At 42.4% G+C, this 25,589-nt stretch overlaps 1 protein-coding gene across 4 annotated transcripts in view; it reads right to left on the bottom strand.

Moving 5' to 3' along the window:
- Positions 1–25,589, bottom strand: part of LOC141009045 (Na(+)/H(+) exchange regulatory cofactor NHE-RF3-like) — a 60,141-nt gene that overhangs the window by 25,831 nt on the left and 8,721 nt on the right. For all 4 annotated transcript variants that reach the window (XR_012180119.1, XM_073481457.1, XM_073481475.1 and 1 more), the window contains 3 exons: positions 18,765–18,897; positions 17,385–17,521; positions 17,087–17,294 (listed from right to left, as the gene is read on the bottom strand). Coding sequence is in view for 3 of the 4 variants with exons in the window: in XM_073481457.1 (XP_073337558.1) it covers positions 17,087–17,294; positions 17,385–17,521; positions 18,765–18,897 (478 nt within the window). In the remaining variant the exon portion in view is untranslated. The remainder of the gene's footprint in view (positions 1–17,086; positions 17,295–17,384; positions 17,522–18,764; positions 18,898–25,589) is intronic.

Consider the following 25,589-nt stretch of genomic DNA (forward strand, 5'->3'; position numbering starts at 1 on the left):
GACTTTGCCAAATAAAATCGACTTTTCATTCACATTCAGGCAGTGAAAAATGCGATCATTTTGGACGAAGGAATAAAATAATAATAATAATAATAATTAAAGCTGCAAGCAGCGATGAACGGGCCCTCGCAGTCCACGCGCGTCGAGGCGTGCTGCTGTTGCGGCATGGTGCCGTCGTTACATGCTGCTGTTGTTACATGCTGCTGTCGGGGCTTGTTCATGCAACAACTTCCGTTGAGGAATCAAAAGTGAAGGCAGTCAAGCTGTTATTTAGTCATTTAGCAATAAAAGCGCCCCCTATTGGCCGATTTGCACCAAATTTGTCAGAAATCGTCATGTGGCCATGGAACACAACTGGGAAAAGTTTTGTGTTAATCGGACTGTATTTCATCAAGATACACAAGAATGTCTGTTTGACCACAATGTGCAGGAAATTGTTGTTCTATATTTTGGCCGTTCTGTGGACTAGCACATTTCTTTTAATAACTTTTTGTCAGGAGGGTCCACAGATGCTGCGTGCAAAGTTTGGTGCAAATCGGAGAAATTGTCTGGGAGGAGTTCGAAAATATAGGTTTATGACATTGTGCGCATTTGCGAATGGAAATGTTGCGCAAAAGTGGGCGTGGCCTACATCATACAATTCAGGTGAATTCAGGGAACACGTAGATATAAGGTTTAACAATGTCCGACAAATTATATGGGCGTTATTAGTCAAAAACTGCTTTGGGTTGATAATAGCGCCACCTGTTGGTCATTTTTGGTGTGTGAGTTACAGGGGCCAGTCTATACCACCCCTATGAATTTCATATCCATAAGTGTTATGGTGTGGGCACAGTGCCAAATCTAAAAAGAAACTGCCACCAGAGCGCCACCTAGTGTTAGACCGGTAACCCCTTTCTCAGCTGTCCTCAGGAGGGCACTGGTAATCAGTATACCAAGTTTTGTGTTAATCCGACTAACCAATGTCGAGATATAAAATACTTCAATTTAAAGAGCGCCACCTAGTGCTCATGGGCCAAGATTTTGCACAGAGCCTTAGGGGCTCATGGGGAAGTAGTATCCTGAGTTTCAGGTCATTTGGACGCACCAGTGTGGAGATATGCAACACTTCCTGTTGTGACCCGATTCCACAGGAAGTTGTTATTTAATAACTTGAGTATTCTTTGGAATATCAAAATTCTTTTAATAACTTTTTGTCAGGAGGGTGCACAGATGCTGTGTGCAAAGTTTCGTGCAAATCGATGAAATTGCCTGGGAGGAGTTCGAAAAAGTAGGTTTGCGACGTTTCGCGAGGTAGCGAAAAAAAACGGTAGGCGGAAATGGGCGTGGCCTATATCAGGAGATTCAGCAAGATTCACTGAACGCGTGGATATAAGGTTCTTGAATGTGCGACAAAGTATGTGGGAGTTATTAGCCAAAACGCACTTTCCTTGATTATAGCGCCACCTAGTGGTGCAAATTCACAACAGCAACAGATTATAAAATTTTTCGCCAGATGTGATCTATATTCCAAGTTTGGTGAGTTTTGGGGTATGTTCAGGCAGTGAAAAATGCGATCATTTGGGAAGAAGAAAAATAACAAAAAATTAAAGCTGCAAGCAGCGATGAACGGGCCCTCGCAGGCCACGCGGGTCGGGGCGTGCTCCTTACCCGGACCCATTGCCCCGTTATTGTGCACGCATGTCTTAACTGATAGCCAAAAACGGTATTGTGTTGATAATAGCGCCACCTGCTGGTGATTTTTGGTGTGTGAGTTACAGATACCAGTCTATACCACCCCAATCAGTTTCATATCCATAAGTGTTATGGTGTGGGCACAGTGCCAATTATAAAATGAAATTGCCACCAGAGCGCCACCTATTGTCAGATCGGTAACACCTTCGTCAGCTGTCCTCAGGAGGCCATTGGCAATCAGTGTACCAAGTTTTGTGTTAATCCGACCAACCAATGTCAAGATATAAAATACTTCAATTTAAATAGCGCCACCTAGTGGTCATGGGCCAAGATTTCGCACAGAGCCTTAGGGGCTCATGGGGAAGTACTATCCTGAGTTTCACGTCATTTGGACACACCAATGTGGAGATATGCAACACTTCCTGTTTTGACCCGAATCCACAGGAAGTTGTTATTTAATAACTTGAGTATTCTTTAGCATATCAAAATTCTTTTAATAACTTTTTGTCAGAAGGGTCCACAGATGCTGCGTGCAAAGTTTTGTGCAAATTGGTGAAATTGCCTGGGAGGAGTTCGAAAAAGTAGGTTTGCGACATTTGGCGAATTTGCCAATTGAGTTCTGGCGAGAAAGTGGGCGTGGCCTACATCACACAGTCCAGCTGAATTCAGGGAACACGTAGATATAAGGTTTAACAATGTGCACCATATTATGTGGGAGCTATTAGCCAAGAACTGCTTTATGTTGATAATAGCGCCACCTGCTGGTCATTTTTGGTGTGTGAGTTACAGGGGCCAGTCTACACCACCCCTATGAATTTCATGTCCATAAATGTTATGGTGTGGGCACAGTGCCAAATATAAAATGAAACTGCCACCAGAGCGCCACCTAGTGTCAGATCGGTAACACCTTCGTCAGCTGTCCTCAGAAGGGCAGTGGCAAGAATTATACCAAGTTTTGTGTTAATCCGACCCACCAATATGGAGATATAAAATAGTTCAATTTAAAGAGCGCCACCTAGTGGTCATCAACCAAAATTTAGCAAAGAGCCTTAGGGGCTCATGAGGAAGTAGGATCCTGAGGTTGACGTCATTTGGACAAACCAATGTGGAGATATGCAACACTTCCTGTTTGGAACGAAATCTGCAGGAACTTGTTATTTAATAACTTGAGTATTTCTTGGAATATCAAAATTCTTTTAATAACTTTTTGTCAGGAGGGTCCACAGATGCTGTGTGCAAAGTTTGGTGCAAATTGGTGAAATTGCCTGGGAGGAGTTCGAAAAAGTAGGTTTGCGACATTTCGCGAGCTAGTGAAAAAAAACGCCAGGCAGAAATGGGCGTGGCCTATATCAGGAGATTCAGCACAATTCACTGAAAGCGTGGATATGAGGTTTTTGAAGGTGCGACAAAGTATGTGGGAGTTATTAGCCAAAACGTACTTTCCTTGATAATAGCGCCACCTAGTGGTGCACGTTCACAACAACAACAGATTATAAAATTTTTCGCCAAGCCTAATGACTTTGCCAAATAAAATCGACTTTTCATTCACATTCAGGCAGTGAAAAATGCGATCATTTTGGACGAAGGAATAAAATAATAATAATAATAATAATAATAATAATAATCATTCGAAAAACAATAGGGACCTCGCAGGTTCCCTGCTCGGGCCCTAATAATCATTGCAATTACAATAGGGTCCTCGCAGTTTCACTGCTCGGGCCCTAATAATCATTCGAAAAACAATAGGGACCTCGCAGGTTCCCTGCTCGGGCCCTAATAATAATAATAATCATTCGAAAAACAATAGGGACCTCGCAGGTTCCCTGCTCGGGCCCTAATAAGAATCGCTACGATTACAATAGGGACCTCGCAGGTTTCCTGCTCTGGCCCTAATAATCATTCGAAAAATAATAGGGTCCTCGCAGTTTCACTGCTCGGGCCCTAATAATCATTCGAAAAACAATAGGGACCTCGCAGGTTCCCTGCTCGGGCCCTAATAATAATCATTACAATTACAATAGGGTCCTCGCAGTTTCACTGCTCGGGCCCTAATAATCACTACAATTACAATAGGGACCTCGCAGGTTCCCTGCTCGGGCCCTAATAATAATCATTCGAAAAACAATAGGGTCCTCGCAGTTTCTTTTTTTTTTTTGTCTGCATATGTATATATTTCTGGTTTGTGTCATATTTGTCACAAACTGTAATATATGAATGCAATTTTGTTCTTGCAGCACTTTTTTTTTTTTTTTTTTTTTTTTGTGTGTAAGTGCTTGTGATGTGCATGCAACTACCACCAACCCTCTTAGTTCATCGGCCTATCTTTTATTGACAACTAATAACATGTGAGTGGGAGACAGTAGAATACGCCATATGTACACCAATACGTATAAAAATACAGAAAAACATACAGAGGGCAGGGAAATAGAAAAAGAGAAAAGAGAAGCAAGAATAGAAGTGTTCAGATAGAGAGTGAAACCATTTTCTCCTATCGTCAAAACACCGCGATGTGATGTTGTTGGTGACGCAACGCTAAGTGGCCACAATCATTAGTAAAGCTTGGGTCACAAAGGGTTGCCACCGTGTTGGTTTAGTTTATCTAACAAGACTACTACCGGTGCACTTGTTACCACTTGGGTCCGATCAGCCAGGCGGGTCAGCCTCCCACCCCGGTCGCCAGATTAGTCAGGCCGTAGGATCCAAAAGCACCTGTGGGGACCCAGGACCACAGTCCAGCAGAGGACCCAGACCAGATGAAGTCGGGCACCGCCGGGGCGCCCAGGCCGGCCCCCAGGCCACCCCGAAGAGGAGGGGGGCAGGGGAAAGACCCATACGCACCCAATGGACACCCCCGCCACACCACCACCCTCCCCCATCGGTTGAGCCCAGGAGTCAACCCAACCCGCAGAGCCCAGGAGCAGGCAGACAGGCCGCCGAACGAGCCAGGGCCAGGGCCAGCCAGCCAGCGCACCGGAGCATGAGGGGGGCAAGGCATTTCCCCCCATCCCCCTAGTCGATCCAACCCCTCAGCCCCGCACAGCCCCGTGTCCCACAGCCGAAGACCAGACCCCCGGGGCACAGATGGTCCCCCCGGTGACGGTCGCAGCACCCCTCCAAGGCCGGAAACCATCCACCCCCAGGGAAAACCACACGGCGACCTCCAGGATAGATGCACCCCCGCTGGCGGCAGTCAAGGACCAGGTCCAACGGGGGCCAGGGCTGCAGTGAAGTAGCACAGAGACTGGGGGGGGGGGGGCGGCGGGACACCCGGGGCCCCCCACCCCCCGGGCACCCCACCGTGCAAGGGCAGGCAACCCAGGCCCCGCCATGTTTGTGTTTTTATTTATTTTATTTTATATGTGTTTTTTTTTTTTTTCCTCTTTTTCCCCCCCCCTAATTAATTCTTTTTATTTCCTTTTGATTTTGTTATTATTCTAGTGTGGTGCATTAAAATAGAAGGGCAGGAAGGGTGACGGGAGGAGGGGGTTGGCAGAGCTGCAGTGCACCACTGCACTACAGCCTACCCCCCTTTTACACCTCCAGCACCTAGCCCAACCCACCCCTCTAACCCTGTTGTGTTCCCTACTCTAGCTGTGTGACCTATTCTTGTGAAGTGCATTAAAAATAGGAGTACAGGGGAGGAGGTGGGAGGGGGGGGGAGTGACACAGCATGACTGCTCTACTGTCTGCCCCCCCCCCCAATCCTGCCAACACCTAGTCCCACCCGCACCCCCATCCCTAATCTATATGTGTTTAAATATGATTTTTTTTTTTTTTTTTTTAAAAAAGGCAGGGCCTGTCTTCGCCCGCCCCACCCGAGGGGTCCCGTGGGGCAACGGTACCCCAGCATCCCCCGGACCCCCACCTCCCCCCGCCAGCCCCACCCCACAGGCCGAGCACCGCACGGCAGACAAGGTCCTCTACCTCCGCGCGGGGGCGCCGTACCAGACCGGAGGCACCGTCCGGCGCTACCCCGGGGATAGTGGACACACAGCCCTGTATGGGGGACACGACCCCCAGGGCGAACCCATCCGGCCCCAGCAGCCGGTCCCCCAGCCATGGGCACACCAGGCACAGCCGGACAGGAGTGGGTCAGATACCACCAGGGAGATAGGAGAGGAAAAGGGGGGCCAAAGACCATGCCCACCCTTCACCCCGCCCTCCCCCACCGCACCGGTACGCCACCGGCCGCCCCGCGCCCCACCCACCCGTCCAACCCGCCCACCCACACCGAGCCCCCCGAAACCAGGAGACACCATGGACCCCACCCTGCAGGAGCAGCAGTAGTGCGCAGAGGCATCCAGGAGGGAAACCAGGGTCACTTGCCACCGCCCCCCCCGCCCCCCCGGCCAGCCCCGGGGCCGAACGGGCACCCAGCCGGCACCGCAACCCCAAACGCCCACGGGCCCCATCCCCGACCGAGGGTCCAGGTCACCCACATTGCAATGGGCTTCCCACATCCATGCCTCATCCAAACCAGGAATCAGGCCAGCCACCTACGCTGAATCAAACCCATCAGATAATTACCGCATGTTACCCCCCCCCTCGTCTAGACTACCATGTGTATGCGTGTGTGTGTGTGTGTGTGTGTGTACTAATTTGAGGACATCTGTTTGTATGTGTGGCTAGTGACTGTTTATGTAAGGTGTCTTGGAATTAATGTGATTGTGGATGTAAAAGGAGGTCTTTATATTAAGGAAGTACAAGGTCAAATCGTTATTATACTTAGTAATCGGCAATTTCTGTGGTTCGTTGGAAATCAGTTCATTGGGGATATTAATTTTGTGAGGACTGGTGTCCATGCAGTTTCGAAGGACTCTAGTGTATTGTTAATTACTGCTAATCTTTTTTGTATTGATATTTGGTCCATTAGTAGATTCTCCCACATCTTAATATTGAGATTATTTTTTGTTTTCCAATTTAAGAGGATAGTTTTTTTAGCTATTATAAGGGCTGTTGTGAGAACCGTGAAGTATTTATGTTGTGTGATTTGAGACATGTCACCTAGGATGCATGTAGTTGGGCACAGCTGGATGTTGTATTCCAAAATACTAGACAATCTACCGATGATTTCCCCCCAGAATTGATAGACCGGTGTGCAGTTCCAGATTGCATGAAAATATGTGTCGGCTGTGTTTAGGGTGCAGGTAGTGCATTTGTCTGTATCGGATAATCCCATTTTATATAATTTTGCCACGGTGTAATGAGTCCTATATATAACTTTATACTGTATTAGTTGTAGGTTTTTACTGATTTTGTTGTTGAAATTATAGATACAAATTTGATTCCAAAATTCAAGATTTGTTTCAATTGAGAGATCTCTCTCCCATTTCGATATAGGAATTGACAAAGAAATGTCGGCCTGGTTTAGGATTGCATATATTTTTGATACTTTTTTATTTTTGTTTGTAATATTTAGAATTCTGTCAATTGGTATAAGTTCTTCCTGTAAGTTAATATGTTTTTCTAGGATTGGGTTTATTATATATTGTAACTGTGTATATTCTAAAAAGTTTGGGGTTATGCCAAATATCTGGGCCAATTTGGTGAGACTGATGAGAGTGTTATTCTCAATAATATGCTGTAGGTGCGTGATGCCTTTTTTCTTCCAGTTGGGAAAGTTAATTGTTTTCTTTTTAAAAGCCAAATCAGGGTTTTTCCAAATAGGGGAGCGGATTGACGGGGCTATTTGATGAGAGTTTGTGATTTGAACAGCTTTCCACCAGGCTTTCAGGGTGGTTGCTATTGTTATACTTTGGAAACACTGGTGTTGTTTAATTTTTTGTGTGATGAATGGAAGATCGGCTAATTGAAGTTCACCGCTGAGTGCTTGTTCTGTATCCAGCCAAGAGGAGTTATCTCTATTGTGCCATTGTGTTAGGTATTTCAGTTGACTTGCTAGGTGGTAATGCTCGAAGTCTGGAGATTCAAGTCCACCATGAGATTTAGGTTTTTGTAAAGTAGAGAGTTTAATTCTTGCCGTTTTATTTTTCCAGTAGAATTTGGTTATTGCTGAGTTAATCGATTTGAACCAGGACTTATTTGGAGTAATTGGTATCATTGTGAATAAGTAGTTAATTTTTGGGAGAATGGACATTTTTATTGAAGATATTCTGTCTAGTAGTAATAGCGGTAGGTTAGACCACCGGCACAAGTCCTGTTCTATTTTTTGTTGGAGAGGCGAGAAGTTTAGGTTAAACAAATCAGATAATTTGGGAGAGATATTAATGCCCAGATATTTGATATTTCCTACTCTGAGTTTGTGTTTATTTGCTAGTGCTGCTGCTTTTTTTCTTTCTATGTTGTTTGGTAGCATTGTGGACTTAGACCAGTTAATAGAGTATCCGGATACTTTTGAAAATGATGAGATTATGTTAAAGCAATTTGGGAGGGAGGATTGGGGGTCTTCTAGTAGGATTAATACATCATCTGCGTATAAAATTATTTTATATTCTGCTGTGTCTGTTTTGATCCCTTTTATGTTTATGTTTTCTCTGATTGATGCTGCGAGAGGTTCAATGAATAATGCGAAGAGGGATGGAGAGAGAGGGCAACCCTGTCTAGTCCCATTGAGTAAGGGAAAGTTATTTGAAATTAAACCGTTAGTGAATACAGTAGCCATTGGTGAGCTGTAAAGTGCCCTAATCCATCCACTAAATGTCTCACTGATTCCAAATTTTTTTAGTATTAGGAATAGGAATGTCCAGTTTACTTTGTCAAAGGCTTTCTCCGCGTCTAATGATAATATTAGACTTTCTGTTTCTTTTTGTTGCGATAATTGCATTAAGTTAAATAATTTCCTGGTGTTGTCAGACGATTGCCGTCCTTTGATAAAACCCGTTTGGTCGGGGTGAATGAGATTCGGAATAACACACTCAATTCTGGATGCGAGTACTTTACTAAAAATTTTAATGTCTGTGTTAATTAGTGATAGAGGGCGGTAACTTGCTGGATTAGTCGGGTCCTTCTCTGGTTTTAAAAGTACATTTATCATTGCTGTGTTCATAGTTGAAGGAATTATGCTTGATGCTGTGAATTCTGTAATCATACGCATGAAGAGTGGGGATATGGTTTCCCAGAAGTGGTTGTAAAATTCAATAGGGAAACCATCAGGACCTGGCGATTTATTATTCGGAATTTTACTGATGGCACAGTAAATTTCTTCTGGTGATATGGGTCTATCTAAATCATTTTGTGTATCCTTATCGAGTTGTGGTAGTGTAATTGAGTTAAGGAATTGATTAATTTCCTCCTCGCTTGGGTTGAGGTCTGACGCATACAATTTCCTATAAAAAATTTTAAACGCATTATTAATGTCATTATTGTTGTGGAGAGATTTACCTGTAGAGTCCTTAATGCATGAGATGGTTGTTTTTTCTTTGTTTTGCTGAAGAAGGTTAGCTAGGTATGTAGTTGAGTTGATGTTTTGAAAATCCTTGAGTCTTAGTCTTTCAAGCTGAAATTGGGTTTTTTTATTGATAATATCGTTTAGTTCAATTTTGAGTTTTCTGATTTCACAAAAGAGACTTTCTGTTGGTTGTTTAGCGTACATGTTTTCCTTGTCTACTATTTTTGTTTGCAGGTTATTTTCTCTTTGTGTTTCCTTCTTCTTTTTGTAAGATGAGAAAGATATGATCCTACCTCGTAGTACTGCTTTGGCAGTTTCCCATAGTATTACTGGTGAAATGTGTGGTGTGTCATTTGTTTCCAAGAAAAATTTCCATTCTTGTTTAAAGAATTGGTTGAAGTCTTCGTCTTTTAACAATGATGTGTTGAATCTCCATCGGATGGAGGGTTTTTGCTGTACATTAATGTTTAGATTAAATGATACTGCGGCATGATCACTAATAATTCTTGGATGGATTTGTGTTTCAGTGATAACGCTTTGAAGCGAATTACTAGTTAAGAAGTAATCAATTCTTGAAAAGGTGTGATGTACTTGTGAAAAGAAGGTGTATTTTCTTTCTTCCTGATGGTTTATCCTCCAGCTATCTCCAAGGCCGTAGTCCTCCATATACTGTTTCAGGGTCCTTGCTGATTGAGAAGATCTGGGCTTTCCTCCCTGGCTTGATCTGTCTAAAGGAGAGTCCAGCACAGTGTTAAAATCGCCACCAATGATAATTTCTGCATTTGGTAAGTTGTTTAGTAAAGAGAAGAGTGTATGAAAGAAGTCTGGGTCATCCTGGTTTGGTCCGTATATGCTGGCTATGGTTAGTTGGTAATTGTAGAGAGAAATGTTAATAATTACGTACCGTCCTTCTGGATCTGAAATGGTTGTATTGTGTGTGAATTGTAATTTACTGTTAATTAGGATTGCTACTCCTCTTTGTCTTGAATTGAAGTTTGCATAGAAGGCCTGCGGATAAGTTGGGGATCTAATAACTGTATTTCTTGAATCTATAAGATGCGTTTCTTGCAGTAGGCAGATATCTGCCTGAAGTTTATTTAGATGGTTTTTTATTTTGATCGTTTTTGCCTGATTTCCAATACCACAAACATTCCAACTTATAAGTTTAACCATTGTGGATTATTGTAATGTTCCCAAGTACTTCCTTGTATGTATGTGTGTGTGTGTGTGTGTGTGTGTGTGTGTGCATGGTAGAAGGTGAGATTATATGTAAATATGTGTTTAAAACATACTAGTGTGTGTCTATGTGAGTATGTGTATGTGAAAGACTGTGCGTGTATGTGTATGGGAGTGATATAAATTGTGTGTGTGTATAGGGGGGTGAGGGGTGTCACGGTTATCTGTGAATAGAGAAAAAGGAGAGAAGAAGAGATGGGAGGGGGGTCTGAGGGGATACATGCCCAATTTTGTGACAGAGCAAAACCACGTAAGTGAAATGTTAATATCGCAGTGGACAAATAGTGATCGTGCGAGGGGAAAAGTGGGGGGAGGAGAGCCAAACACATCTTGATGTGTGGGCGAGACTGGCATGAGTACGTATTAATATATTGCCGGTCATTACAGGAATGTTTACTTTAGAATAACCACGGGGTTAATTCTAGGTCTCGGAACAGCTGGCCATCGATATACAGTTTGTCTACTGCTATTACTGCTCTACGTTGTTTCGCCATATTTTCTTTGCGGATGGGAAAAAGGATTTTACGTCGAGCCAGGATTTCCTTGGGGTATTGATCGTTCATGCCATAATTTGTGCCTTTGAGTAGGACGCCTTGTTTTCTTACGAACTCTTTATGTTTGTAGTGTTCGAATTTGGCGACTATCGGGCGCGGGTGTTTGTTGTCCTTTTTGAAGGCTCCTAGGCGATGCACACGGTGGAAGGTGATTTGTTTTAACTTGTCGTCCGAGATCTTTAATTTAGTAGCCATAAAGTTTTTTATCTCATCCTCGGATTCGGTGGGATTGTGCCCTTCGGTTTCGGGGATGCCTGAGAATATTAAGTTGTCGCGCATGGAGCGACCTTGCAGCTCTAACACTGTCTCTTTTAATTCTTTGTTTATTTTATGGATATCTGACACGTCGGCTGTTAGAGTTTGAACGGCAGTTTTCAGTTGTTTGTTTTCTGAGTTAAGCTGAGTAATTTGGTCGTGGCAGAACTGTAAACTAACTTTGAGTTCTTGGAACTCTTTGTGTAGTAACTCCACGAGAGCTATACGGGAGTCCATCGAGGAGAGATGGTTGTTTATTGTTACCAATGTCTCACTAACCTCAGGGCTATACAGCGGAGTATCCGTTTGGGTTGGTGAATCTGTTTGGGCGACGAACGACTTTGGAGATGAATTCGTCGACTCAGGAGAACGCGGTCGTTTAGCTGGTGGTGTTGAAGTCGCTCCTTTCCCCTTACGTCCCATATTGGTTAGTTTGTTGTAGTACTCGTCAATGAAATCCTCCAGCTGTTCCAGGGTTAACGATTTTTGTTTTTGTTGTTGTTTACGAGTGGTATATCACTGACGTATTCCTTTGGTTGATTAGATTATATTTGACTATTTGATAAACTTTAGATTTTTATTTACTAGGTTTTAGTTTTAGTTTACGTTTAATAGCCGGTACCGTGCGCCGCCATGTTGAATCACGTACCAGTCTCGCGAACACCGGAAATCACAACGTCATCGCGCAGTTTCACTGCTCGGGCCCTAATAATTCCTGCCTAAATCCTTGAGAGCCATGACTCCTGCAAATTTCATGACGATCCGAGAATGTTTTCGCGGGGACAAAATGATGTTAGGTGGCGCTATGGAGCCCCCTGACCACACCAACCCCCAATCATGTTGAATTCAGATGTGGGCGCGCACATGTGACGTATGTTTCAAACTTGATGAGTTTTGGGGTATGTTCAGGCCGCCAAATATGCACGACTGGAAGGAAAAAGAAAAAGAAAAGAAAAAGAAAAAAATCCTTACAGATACAATAGGTCCTCGCACGAGATTCGTGCTCGGGCCTTAATAAAAATAATCATTTGAAAAACAATAGGGACCTCGCAGGTTTCCTGCTCGGGCCCTAATAATGATCATTCCAAAAACAATAGGGACCTCGCAGGTTTCCTGCTCGGGCCCTGATAATAATCCTTACAGATACAATAGGGCCTTCGCAGGTTTCCTGCTTGGGCCCTAATAAATGATCCTTACAGATACAATAGGGCCTTCGCAGGTTTCCTGCTCGGGCCCTAATTAAAACTGCAAGCAGTGATGAACGGGCCCTCGTCCCACGTACGTCGGGCCATGGCGCTGTCGGAGGCCGCGCGCCCAGATGTGTGCTTGCCTGTTGCATGTGGCATGTTGCATTTCCTACCTAAATGGGGTACGTGTCACACAAAACACAACAGTGACATCTTCAGTGACTTCCTGTGTCCAGTGGGTGGCGCAATGCATATGACGCAGTATTGATGCATAGACCTATTCAGGGAGAACCCCTCTACATGTGTGACCAATTTGGTGTAGATGGGAAATTGTATGTTGAAGTTATAAGGACTTCTTGCGTGATGGCAGAGGATCGAAATTGACCGCACCGCCATGCCCACCAGGTACAACTCAGGCTGTTGAAGGTATGAGGATGCTACTGAGTGAATGTGAAGTCTGTGGTGTTAAATCTGTAGGAGTAGTTAGTTAAAGTAAGAGGCTTAGAAACTGGGTTTGTGCAGAATGGGAAAAGCCATAAGGGGGTCATTGAAATGAACCGCACCACCATGCCCACCAGGTATATCGTAGGCGAAAGCTTTTGACAACTTTTCATCATCTTGTTAAATCTGTAGGACAGATTAGATAAAGTACAAGGCATAGGAATAGGTTTTAAATGGGTGAAAATGGCAGCAAAATCTCAACTTTGAACCAAAATGGCAGACTTCCCGTTGGACTGAGGGTATGGGTCCAAGAGGGTTTATTGTGTGTCTGGTCATGATACATATGCATACCAACTTTCATTCATGTTTGTGTATATAGGAGGCGGGGCTTCAAGTTTGACAAAATGGCCGCTGTGAACCAAAATGGCCGACTTCCTGTTGGACTGAGGGTTTCGATGCCTGGGGTATTTTGTGCGTCTTGTCATGATACATATGTATACCAAATTGCATTCATGTATGTGCATGTAGTAGGCGGGGCTTCAAGTTTGAAATATTCCAGGGGGCACTATGGAGCCATCTTTTCACTTAACACAGTATTGATGCATAGACATATTCATGGCCAGCCCCTCTACATGTGTGACCAATTTGGTGAAGATGGGAAATTGTATGTTGAAGTTACAAGGACTTCCTGCTTATGGTGAAGGATCGAAATTGACCGCACTGCTACGCCCACCAGGAATAACGTAGGCGAAAGCCTTTGACAACTTTTCATCATCAAGGTATGAGGATGAGACTTGGTGACTGTGAAGTCTATGGTGTTAAACCTGTAGGACAAGTTAGATAAAATATGAGGCATGAAAATGGATGAAAATGGCAGCGAAATTTCTGCTTTGAACTAAAATCACCGAATTCCTGTAGGACTGAGGATATGGGTCCAAGAGGGTGTGCATGTAGGAGGCGGGGCTTAAAGTTTGAAATATTCCAGTGGGTGCTATAGAGCCATTTTTTCCAGTTAAAAGGCCCACCTGTACGTACAAAATGGGAAAAGTCACTAGGGGGTGCTACTGAGCTGTCGTGCCACGCCTGAGGCCAGTTATGGTATTGAATTAACGTAGTCATGGGTTAGAAGCTACGTTGCAAATTTGGTAAGTCTGCGACCATCGTAAAGGCCTGAAAACTTGGAAAAATGAAAATCGCCGCACGCCATTCAAGATGGCCGACTTCCTGTTGTGGAAAAAAATCTGACAAAAATAATTACTGGCTGAATTTATAATATGTGTGAGTCCTGCGAATTTCATGACGATACGAGAAAAATATCGTGGGGACAAATCGACGTTAGGTGGCGCTATGGAGTCCCCTGGCCACACCCACCCCTAATCATTTTGAATTCAGATAGCGGCACACAAATGTGACATATGTTCCGAGTTTGGTGAGTTTTTGGGTATGTTCAGGCCGCCAAATATGCGATCTTGTGGAAGGATCCTTACAGATACAATAGGGCCTTTGCAGGTGTCCTGCTCATATAGATATCTATATATATCTATCTATCTATCTATCTACCTGTCTATCTATCTATCTACATATATATATATGTATATATATATATATATTTTACACAGCATCCAAACTTTTTTGGAATCAAGTTTGTATTTCAGGTCGTGAGCCTAAAGCAGCCCAGGCCAATCTTCATACATTCACAGCAGACCACAATTACCAATACTGCCAAGTTGAAAGGTTTTTCTGTTCTTTTTTTATTTTTTTCCTGTTCAGTAACATATCTTTTATGACATATGTCATTACTACACACAAAAATCTCTTCAAACCCCCCCCAAACAGTTAACATTCAAATGTTTTCTAGTGTTATTCAGTTGCACTTCTATAATTAAGGCTACAGGAGTAAATATTTACATGGATAATTTTTGTCCACCTGGTATTTTTGTTTGAGCTTGGCTGCACACACACCAACACAAATCAACACACACACAAACAGACACACACACAGTTACACAGTCATGCACACAGACACACACACACACACACACACACACACAAACTTGAGGCAACCGACCCTAGCAGGTTGGCATTATTATAATAATTTTTCATATGGTGCTGTTTGTACCATTACTATCATTATAGCACAGCTTGGACACTCTTGCTGTTGCTACAGTTTGTGAACATGAAGTAACTGAAGTCAGGTCCATGTCAGCAGTCTCCCAAAGTCCCAAAGGGTTTAAAGTAGGGCTGGGACTTTATCGCGTTAATTAAGATTAATTAATTACAGAAAAAATAACGCGACAAAAAAAATAACCCATTTAATCGCAATTTATTTTTGCACTCCAAACAGCGCGGAACATTGCTCGTTGCACGAGTTCCCGGCAAACCCATAATACTGATGTACAGGACACAACACGAGAAATGGAAACCGATGAGAAGTCGTTGCTGGGTTCGGTGGGCGGAAATTTTAGTTTTAAAAAACTACCAGGTGGAAACCTGGATAAAAGCACAGTTGTGTGCAAATTGTGCAAGAAAGAATTTGCCTATCACTGGAGCACTTCCAGCCTCCGCTACCACCTCAATGCCAAACATGTTGCAGCTAGCACAGACAACACTCCTAGTTCAAGCAGGCAGTGTCGCCAATCCACACTCGACAAGATGACAGAGTTCAGAGCCAAAATGAGTAAGTCCATGACTGACAAAATAACAAACGCACTGGCGAAGTGGATTGCAGTGGACTGTCGGCCACTCTCGGTGGTAGAAGATCAGGGGCTAGAAGCGGTGCTACAGATAGCGTCGTCTGACCCACTCTTCTGGAATGTACTGTACTAAGTGCTGTTTTTTTATTTTAATAAACAAAAACAACTGTGTTTAAGACATAGAAAGTTTACAAAAAGTCCTGAAAAGGCTTGAATATAGCTAACTTGAATTTAGGTTTGTGCCTTGTGAACAATGCAATCATAATATTCTTTATTCATATTGCACTTTATGTTAACACTCAGTGATGAAAATGAACACGATTTTGTTGTTTAAGCTCATTTATGTGTCTATTCATTGAGTCAGTCATATACCAAAATCCATTTAAATTGAAAAATGTTGCTTCTCGTGTCAAATATTGATATGCGATTAATTGAGATTAATTAATTACAAAGCCTCTAATTAATTAGATTATTTTTTTTAACCGAGTCCCACCACTAGTTTAAAGAGGTCATGTAAGCAAATTTTCAGGTTCATACTTTTATTTGGGGGTCCTAGTAAAAGAGGTTTACATACTTTAATTTTCAAAAAACACATTATTTTTCTTATATGGTGCATTGCTGAGGCACCCTTTTCACACTGTGTCTACATTACTGAATGGGCAGGATGTAGCCTATCAGAGGCAGAGTAGGGCGGGTCATGCTGAGCAAGGTAGTGTGATCCAAAATAACGCCTGATTCTGATACTGAAACACAGGCAGAACAAACCGAACCACCTTCGCAAGACTGGAGCAAGTCGTTTTTTTTATAATGGTAAGTTATTATTTTGTAACCATCTTTTATTTCAAATATCACATTTTAACTTGGCAATTTCTCTACATCACTGTAGCAACTGTCTGCTGACGGACTGGAGTGTATATATTTTAATATGAATATATAAAAATATATATTTATATAACATCTGTTACACAGTGACACACATAAGTTATGTAAGTAAAGGCTCGACTCCAAAGCAGGCGTTTCAGGCAGTGCAGGAGCAGTGTTTTCTGTGGGAGAGAGTAAGTCCCTTTGGTGTGGACTTTGGGCTTTTTCATTTTGCAGACCTTTTACATGCACAAAAATGCTACATAATACAATAAAGGAAAGGCAAAAACCCAAAAAGCATGACCTACAGAAGCCACTAGGTGGTAACATTGTGTGCCCGGAGAGGGCAGCACTTACAAAGGAGGCTTATATTTCTATTTTATTTTTCCTCATAGCACTATATTGATGAGCTGGAACAGCTAATTGTAAACTAAATGTTCACTTCAAAAAGGTATCGTAATATTCTTTCATGTACATTTTGATTACCACTTTTACATGCAGTCAAGTCTAGCATAGAGCTGAATAGGACAGAAAACAGCTTTATGAGGGCTAATAAATGCCTAGGAGACAAATAATTTCCTGTCAGACATTTAATCATTTTAGATATCACTGCTGGTTGAAAGATTAATATGATGAATTAATGATAATGATAACGCTTGCCAAGCGTGTCAAACAGTTAAATTTTGTGTCTACTTGCCATTTTGATCATTTGATACGGTATGTCTCGTATACACTGCACCATTTGTGTTCATAAAATGGTGAGCTGGCTCTATGAGGTGAGTGTATATGTGCGTTTGGATGTGGTTGTTGTCATGTGTCCATCAGTGTATCTCTCACCTATCTGTCGAGTGCCTGCCAGCTTCTCTTGTCTCAGCAGGAAGCCGTATCCATCACTTCCTTTAACTAGATGCATGGTCTTGGCAGTGTGTGGCAGGCTGCAACATTCTGCCAAAACAGGCAGGATAGGCATCTTCCTCTTGACATAGCAACTCTCACTCTCACTGTCAATGACAAGCACGGTCACCGAGTCCCCACCCTTCTTCACCTGAAAATCAAATAAACTGCAGGAGTCACACACATGTTTAGTCTAACAGACCACACAAGTTAGATCTGAATAAAGAGATGAGATTCATACAGTTTTACTGAGAATGGTGTGTGTGAGCGTCGACACCATGACTCCATTGATCCAGATCAGTTTGTCTCCAGAGCGGACACCGGCTTTCTCTGCTGGACTGTTAGTAGCTATGCTCACGATATACTGACCCCTCTGACCTGTTGACACATCAGTACTATAATCATTGTCATAATCATCAGTGTGCTGTAATATAAAATTGTACTTTGTAACAAGATTAACTACAGCGTTTACAGAGAACACCATTCTCTTCTGTTAATAAATGATTAGGCAGCCTACTGATATGATTTAGTAGGAACAAAGTGTCTCTGCATGAGTGAAACAATGCATCCAGAGATTCCACTCTACAAGGTTCCTTTAGGAAAAGTTCAACATTTTGGGAACTACACTGTTTTGTTTCTTTCTTTCCAACACCTCGAAAGCTCACAGACTAACATGTTATATCTTGTTTAATACATCCGCCAAGGAGTTTATGTTTTCACCCGTTGCCGTTTGTTTGTCAGCTGGTTGGGTTGTTGTCAGCAGAATAACACAAAACCTACAGAATGGATTTCCACATGATGGGTCTTTTGACATGGATCTGGATAAAGGAATGGATAGAGATTTTTCTTTTTTCACTTTCTTTAACATAGGGAATTTTTCAAAATTTTTGTTAATTCCTCAGGGAATAAAACATAGATCTTGACAACAACAAAAACACAGGTGTATTTATGGTGTGTGAGTGTATATAATTAATTTTTGCTTCTGAGGAGCAGGTGACACCTTACATGGTAGCCTCTACCACCAGTGCATGAATGTATGTGAATGGGTAAATGCTGAAATGTGTTTTCTAAAACACTGTAAGTGGTCGATAAGACTAGAAACACTATATAAATACAGTCCATTTACCATTTAGGTGTCTTGGCGAAGGTATGGGCTCTTTATATGGGATATAAAATGTGAGTGAGGTCTGTCTTGGGCCAAGACACAACTTCCATCCAAGTTTTGTGGAAATCTGTTATGTAGTTTTTGTGTAATCCTGCTGACCAACTAACCAACCAACCAAAAAACACAGTCAAACAACATTTATTTGGGAAGGCAACTATTGTCATTTTTCCAGTAAGGAGTGAGGAAATCCATAATCCAGCTGCTAAATGAGCACAGTATCAAGACAAATCCTGCTTCAAGATACTCGGAAAGACAGTATTTCTGTAGAGCAGGGGGAACCAAGAAAAATTGGTGCATCATGAAGGGTCAGTGGATCATCACAACATCTGCTAACATTTAAACTGGTTGGTGTTCCTGTGAAATATTGTTAAAGCCCACAGACTTTGTGCGTGCATTGTCAGAGCTGGAAATGAGTAATTAACACTCTGTCAAACAATGACAGCCATGTGTGGGTACCTGGCACTGAGCTGATGGTCATTCCCAGGCCATGATCTGGGTGTCGGCTGATGTGACACAGTCTGGGTCTGGACCAGCTGTCCCCTTTGGAGGCCTTGGTCAGTGTCTGCATGTCCACACCTAAAGACACTGCCTGGAGAAGAATGACATCAGCTGGATTCAGAAACAAATTCCTATAAAAGTTCAGATGAAAAGCCTTTGTAAAACCTTCATCTTTATAGTGTAATACCTTATATCGATTCTGATATGTATGTCACTGCTGCTGCCATATGGCATATAAAAACAATATGTTAATGGCATTCCACTGGCACATACCCTGCTTTTGTTACCTCGAGGCTGGATTACTGTAATTCCCTTTTATCAGGTTGGGCCAATAAGTCTCTAAAGACTCTCCAGCTGATCCAGAATGCTGCTGCATGTGTACTGACAAGAACTCCTATTAACATATTTCTCCGCTATTAGCCTCTCTGCACTGGCTTCCTGTATAATCCAGGACAGGCTCAGGCTCTTAGCTATGCTGTGTGATGGCCCCTGCTACTGGTGGAGTGTTTGTGCAGGTTGGTTATTCTAAACCTTTTCCCTGTCTCTCTCTGAGGTTACCAGAAGAAGGTGATTGCAGTAGCTAGATCTGGAGAACCTGGTTTCAGTGCTCTAGGGAATATAAAAGTCCGGCCTCTAACTGGGCTGGGGCTCTCTTGCTTCTCTCCCATCGCCTGCACCTTTTCTTGTTTTGTTTCAACTATTGTTTTGCTCCACCAACACCTACGCCACACCACTTCTCCACAAATCGACATTTACACCACTGATGCCACTGACATACACACCGTAATTAACTGTTTATTGTTTAGTTTCTTATGTTAATTATAATAAATTACTCATGTTCATTTTGCACTTCAAGTCCTTTCCCATTTTTTGTCATGGCCTAGAGTCAGGTTAGAGCTGCAAAGGTTTAGACAGTGGAATTCTCCATGAGCTCAAACATGTTCAAAGATAACTCAAACACAGCATCAAGGAGAGTAAGGACAACTACAGGAGAAAACTGGAATATAAACTGGAGGACAACAACACCAGGGACGTATGGAGTGGGATGAGAGAGATAACTGGCTTCTAGAGGAAAGGTGGAGGAGCAGCTAAGGGAAATGAACAACAAGCAAACGAGTTCAACCAGTTTTTCAACAGGTTTGACTCCAGCTCCCCCACCCCCAGCAGCCCCCCGGTTATCTCTCTCAGCTCCACACCAACCCCCTGCTGTCACCCACCACAGACTCTCTCACACCCCCTTCCCCCAGGAAACTTGCACACACCCCACTGCCCCCTACCAACTCCTGCAGCAGAGACCACTCTGCTTCACCCCTCACCCCTCACCCCTCACCCCCCTGCTGTCACCCACCATGGACCCTGCCACACCCCCCACCCCCCAGACTGGACTTAACATCACAGCCAGCCAGGTGAGGAGAGAGCTGGAGAGGCTCAAGCAGAGGAAAGCTGCTGAATCAGACCACATCAGCCCTCGCATGCCGAAGGCCTGTGCCAGCCAGCCTCTTCAACCTGAGCCTCCACCTTTAGAGAGTGCCAGTGCTTTGGAAAACATCCTGCCTCGTTCCAGTGCCCGAAAAAGGACGCCCTGTGGCACTGGGTGACTATAGGCCGATCACACTGACCTCTCACATCATGAAGGTCATGGAGAGGCTGGTTCTAGCACACCTCAGACCCCTAGTGTGCCCATCACCGGACCCCCTACAGTTTGCATATCAGCCCCATGTTACCTGCTGCAGGAAGCCTACTCCTCCCTGGATAGACCTAACACCACTGTCCGCGTCACCTTCTTTGACTTCTCCAGCGCCTTCAACACCATCCAGCCCAGGCTGCTGAAGGCCAAACTGGAGAACATGCGAGTGCATTCTCCCCTCGTCACATGGGTCGATGACTATCTGACGGACAGACCGCAGTTTGTGAGATTACAGAACTGTGTGTCTGACCGTCTGATCGGCAACATCGGCGCCCCCCACCTACACTGCAGACTTTAAGTACCGCACTGAGTCCTGTCATCTGCAGAAATTCTCTGATGACACGGCCATTGTGGGGCGTGTAGAGGGCGGGAGGGAGGATGAGTACAGGGACCTGTTCGGCAATTTTGTTAAGTGGTGTGGGGGGAACCAACTGCAGCTGAACATGGCGAAGACGAAAGAGATGGTCGTGGACTTCGGGAGGAACAAGCCCCTGCCCTCTCCAGTCTGCATTGGTGGGACAGATGTTGACATTGTGGACAAATATCTTGGTGTGGTGCTGGACAATAACTGGAGTGGTCTACAAACACAGAGGCAGTCTACAACTTTAATGTCTGCAACTGGATGCTCCAGATGTTTTATCACTCTGTTGTTGCGAGCACCAGCAGAGCAAAGCAGAGCTTGCCCCACCGCAAAGGCTGAAAGAAAGCAAAAGTCTGTCACTGAAAAGGCAGACACAAAGCGGAGATGTAAACGAAGAGGTCTCCAACCCGAATAAACATTGGGTCATTATTTGAACGGTGGCGAAAGGTCCGTGAAGATATGGACCCGATGCTGATACAGCGGAGTTTCTGTTGAACAGGTAATCTTTCGTCTTTATTGTGGATGTGGTGACACAGATAACTTTCATGCCAATGCTGGCTTATGACTGTGAAAGCTGCTGTAGTTTTTTTCTGTGTTATTAGACGGTGTTGACACAATTTCTGTCTCTGCAGTATTGTCAACACTTGTTTATTTGTTCGACGGAGACGTTAGCCTCTATGTTAGCATTGTAAGCTAACAACAAGCTAACATTGCTATCATGTTTACACCAAATCAGCCTACGTATTTGCTTGTGGCAGCTAAATGAAGCAGCAAGAAATGCTATTCTGATACAGCGGAGTTTCTGTTGAACAGGTAATCTTTCGTTGTCTTTATTGTGGATGCTGTAACAAAGATAACTTTAATGCCGATGCTGGCTTATGACTGTGAAATCTGCCATTTTTGTCTGTGTTATTAGGCGGTGTCGAAACAATTTAGAGACGTTAGTCTCTATGTTAGCCTTGTAAGCTAACATTGCTATCATGTTTACAACAAATCAGCCTATTTATTTGCTTGTGGCAGCTGAATGAAGCAGCAATGCAAGTAAGATGAATGAAACCCTCTGCTGCTGGGTTTCATTCATCCTGTCCGGATTTATTTCTCCATAAAAACCTCTCACCCAGTCACTACTCAACTGTTTTGCTAACCCTCCTCTCGGTCTTGTCCGTTTGTTTACAACAAAGCCTTTGCTAAATCAATATGATGGATTATCATATACGCATTACGATGTTTGTATTTGAGTGTCTTGTCTGTCATAAACAAGAGATTACGGTTTACGGGCATGTTTTTGCTGTGGCAGGCCGTGGCAGGTTGTGGCAGGCTGAGAAACTGCGTAGCAACTGTTATATTAAGATATTTTTATAATTGTATTTCATATTAGATATTGTAATATAGCTTGTGTTAATAGTACCCTTTATGCTATTGTTACATTCTGTCAGTCCAGCTGTTGCAAAGACACCCTGTCACCTTGTGGCAGGCTTTGGCACTGCGTAGCAACTGTTATGTTAAGATATTTTCATAATTGTATTTCATATTAGATATGTAAAACAAGTAATACAACCAAGGAAATATAGAAAATAAGAATAATATAAACACAGGGAAATATGAAATATAAAATATGAAATATAAGAATAAGAATAGTATAATATGTACAATATTTTACATTCACATTTACGCTATGGAACAGATATTAATATATATTTAGATAATATTAAGAAGTGCAAAACAAAAAGAAATTGTGCAAAAATTTTGTACATTAAAATGTGTACACAAGTAGCTGATTTTTCCCTTAATTTTTATTTTGTATTCATCATGACTCCATGGCGGAAGTGGTTAAGTAAATAGAAATAGCACTAAAAAGTAGAACATACTGCTAAACAATCACCTGAAAACAGAGTGACTGTCGTCACAACAACATGGACCAGTGGGTTTTCCCAGGAAATGTGGCCCCGCCCTTATTGGCAACGAGTCAAGGGAGGCGTTTCTTAACTGCCGAGCGGGTGCCAGGAGATGCCACGGACATGCCACAGGTTGCCGCAGACTGCCACAGACTGCCACTGCGGTGCCACTACCTGCCAATGCCACTGGGAGGATCTCAGCGCTGCTGCTCCGAGGGGAGAGCGATACAAGCTCGGAGGGGAGGGATTAAGGAGCACAGAGGGGAGAGGTGTGTGTGTGGAGGGGGACCCTTTTTTCAAATCTTTCTCAGATCGTAGACCAGAGCTTTAAGAGCAGCTTCAGCAACAGACTCCTTCAACCCCGCTGCCTAAAGGAACAGCACAGGAAATCATTCCTACCTGGTGCCATCAGACTTTATAACGCTCACTCCCAAACACACAAATAATCTTAAATTATTATTACTGTAGTTAAATTATTATTACTGTAAATAAAATTGCAACTTATCCTCTTGCACCTTACTTATCCTCCACTTACCTTTACTCCTCGATACCTCAGCATTTTATTTTATTTACCTCAGTATTTTATTTTATAACTACCTAAGCATTTTATTATATATAGTACGTTACTGTTTTATAGTACTTTATTGTTTCTTATTTTTTTTATATTTGCCTTTGTATTTTGACTGTATTTGTACTTGAATGTACAAGCTGCTATGATAGCCTTATTTCCCCTCAGGGATTAATAAAGTAAGTTGTCTGTCTGTCTGTCTGTCTGTCTGTCTGTCTATCTATGATACACTGAGCTCCTCTCTTTCTCATTATCTGTACACATTCATGTTTCATCAATGCATGTTACTGACTTGGCCTCTTCCCTGGAGTCTCTATGCTCTGTCATCTTGCAGGTTATCATGGATGGTGGTTGGCTCTGCTTGACTTCTACTACAACTATAACAATAATAATATCAATAAGCAAAGCTGTTATTACTTTGTTATTTCTATAAAATACCAATAATCAACAGTAACTCACAACGTGTCTACACAGATAGCATTTCAGTGATCCTTCTCATGCTTGTCTGATTGAAGAGATACTCTATTTCAATTTCAGTCATCTAGATAAACAGAAATACTGATTACTAGCCCTACCATTTAACTATACAGGATAATGAAAGACGAGTAACTTCAGGGTTGTACCAGCATGTTTAAAGACCTGGTTGAAAGTACCAATATTTTGGCCACAGGATGCACAAGATTCAATTCAAATAAATTCATATAAAATGTTCTTAATGCGTGGGAACGAGATAATTCAGATTCCAGATTTTGTGGGTGGTCAGGAGTGTTGTTGTGTGTGTGTGTTTGTTATGCAGTGAATAAATCTATACTTGCTGTGTAGTTTCCGAGTTTTGAATATGTGTCTATCTCCTGTTGATACTAGTTTATCTTCCATCCTCCTCATTATTTCAATTGAAAAATATTAATAATAGCCTAACACAATTAACATAAGCCACGAGGGCACAGAGGAAAGTGTCAGAACCATTGGTGTGTTCATATCATCAGAAAACAGCTATTTTAAGTATGGATACATTCCTAGACCTCATCAAATTATAGGTTTATAATCTTGAATATGAAAGTATAATTTTATTCACTGCATAATAAATACACATAACATCACTCCTGACCACCTATAACAATCTTGAAATTGAATTATCTAGTTCCCATGCATAAAGATCATGGCTCAATGTTAATTAATTGTTGTTATACACATTAATTTGTGGCCACAACTAATTTATCTTATGGCCATGACTTATTAAATTGTGGCCACACATTATTTTTTTCTCTCAAATATCACCAGATGAGCTCTGTAATTTCAAGACATGTTTGTGATGGCAAAACAGGATATGTCTGACAGATGTTAGGGTCATATTTGTGATGACAAAACTGGGTGTTTTTAACTAGACCTTGAGACATCTACTGCCATGTTTGTGGTGACCAAAGCAGGTATTTTAAACCCAAAAAACATTTTTTCTAACCTTCACCAAGTGTTTTTTTGTACTTAAACCTGTGATGTCACTAATTAACCTCTAAGAATGTCTAATAAGGGTCTAACATGGTTGTAATCAGAAACAAATTGTACCCTGTACTAAAGCAGAACTATACTGAATAAAGCCCAAATAAATGCATTGTCCTCTGAGCTCTGTTCTTTGACTGACCATTATTAATATGGCACTGCATTTGTCAAATTACAGCCTGTAAAAAATTACATTACAGTGTGATTCAGGTATTTAGGTGTATGGTTTATAATGATATACATATCTATATTAGTTCTAGTTTTTGTCTAATTTAATATAAAATTCAGCTTGTTGATTGACAGTTCTTGACAGTGAATTACAGCCACAACAGAGGGGATAATGATGAGGAAAATTATTTTTTCTGGCACAGAAAACGAGGTGTTTGTTGATGAGGTGGAAGTGCTTTTTAATTATAATTTTAAATCAGACTGTCTGTTTCACACCCACCAAAGTGATCATGAGAATCAGTGGTATCTCCCACCCTGGTTTATCATTTGAAAATGAGTTTGAAAAAAGTTTGATACATGAACGCTATTTATTGATTATATTATATATAAGTTTTGTCATGGTGGCCCGCATTATGATTGTGACTTGTGACATAATTAGGACATGGAATGTAATCACTGTGTGAGGGAGCTGTCACTGACAGGGTTACCTGTTGTAGCAGCTGTTGTGCAGATGTAATGTGATGCTCTATCTTTTCGTTAAGCTAGCATGTAGTCTTATACTACATGGAAATTAACAATATTGGTTAAATCTGTGGAGAATTTACCT

The sequence above is a fragment of the Pagrus major genome, chromosome 2 (genome assembly GCF_040436345.1).
Source record: "Pagrus major chromosome 2, Pma_NU_1.0".
In the NCBI taxonomy this organism is placed as follows: Eukaryota; Metazoa; Chordata; class Actinopteri; order Spariformes; family Sparidae; genus Pagrus; species Pagrus major.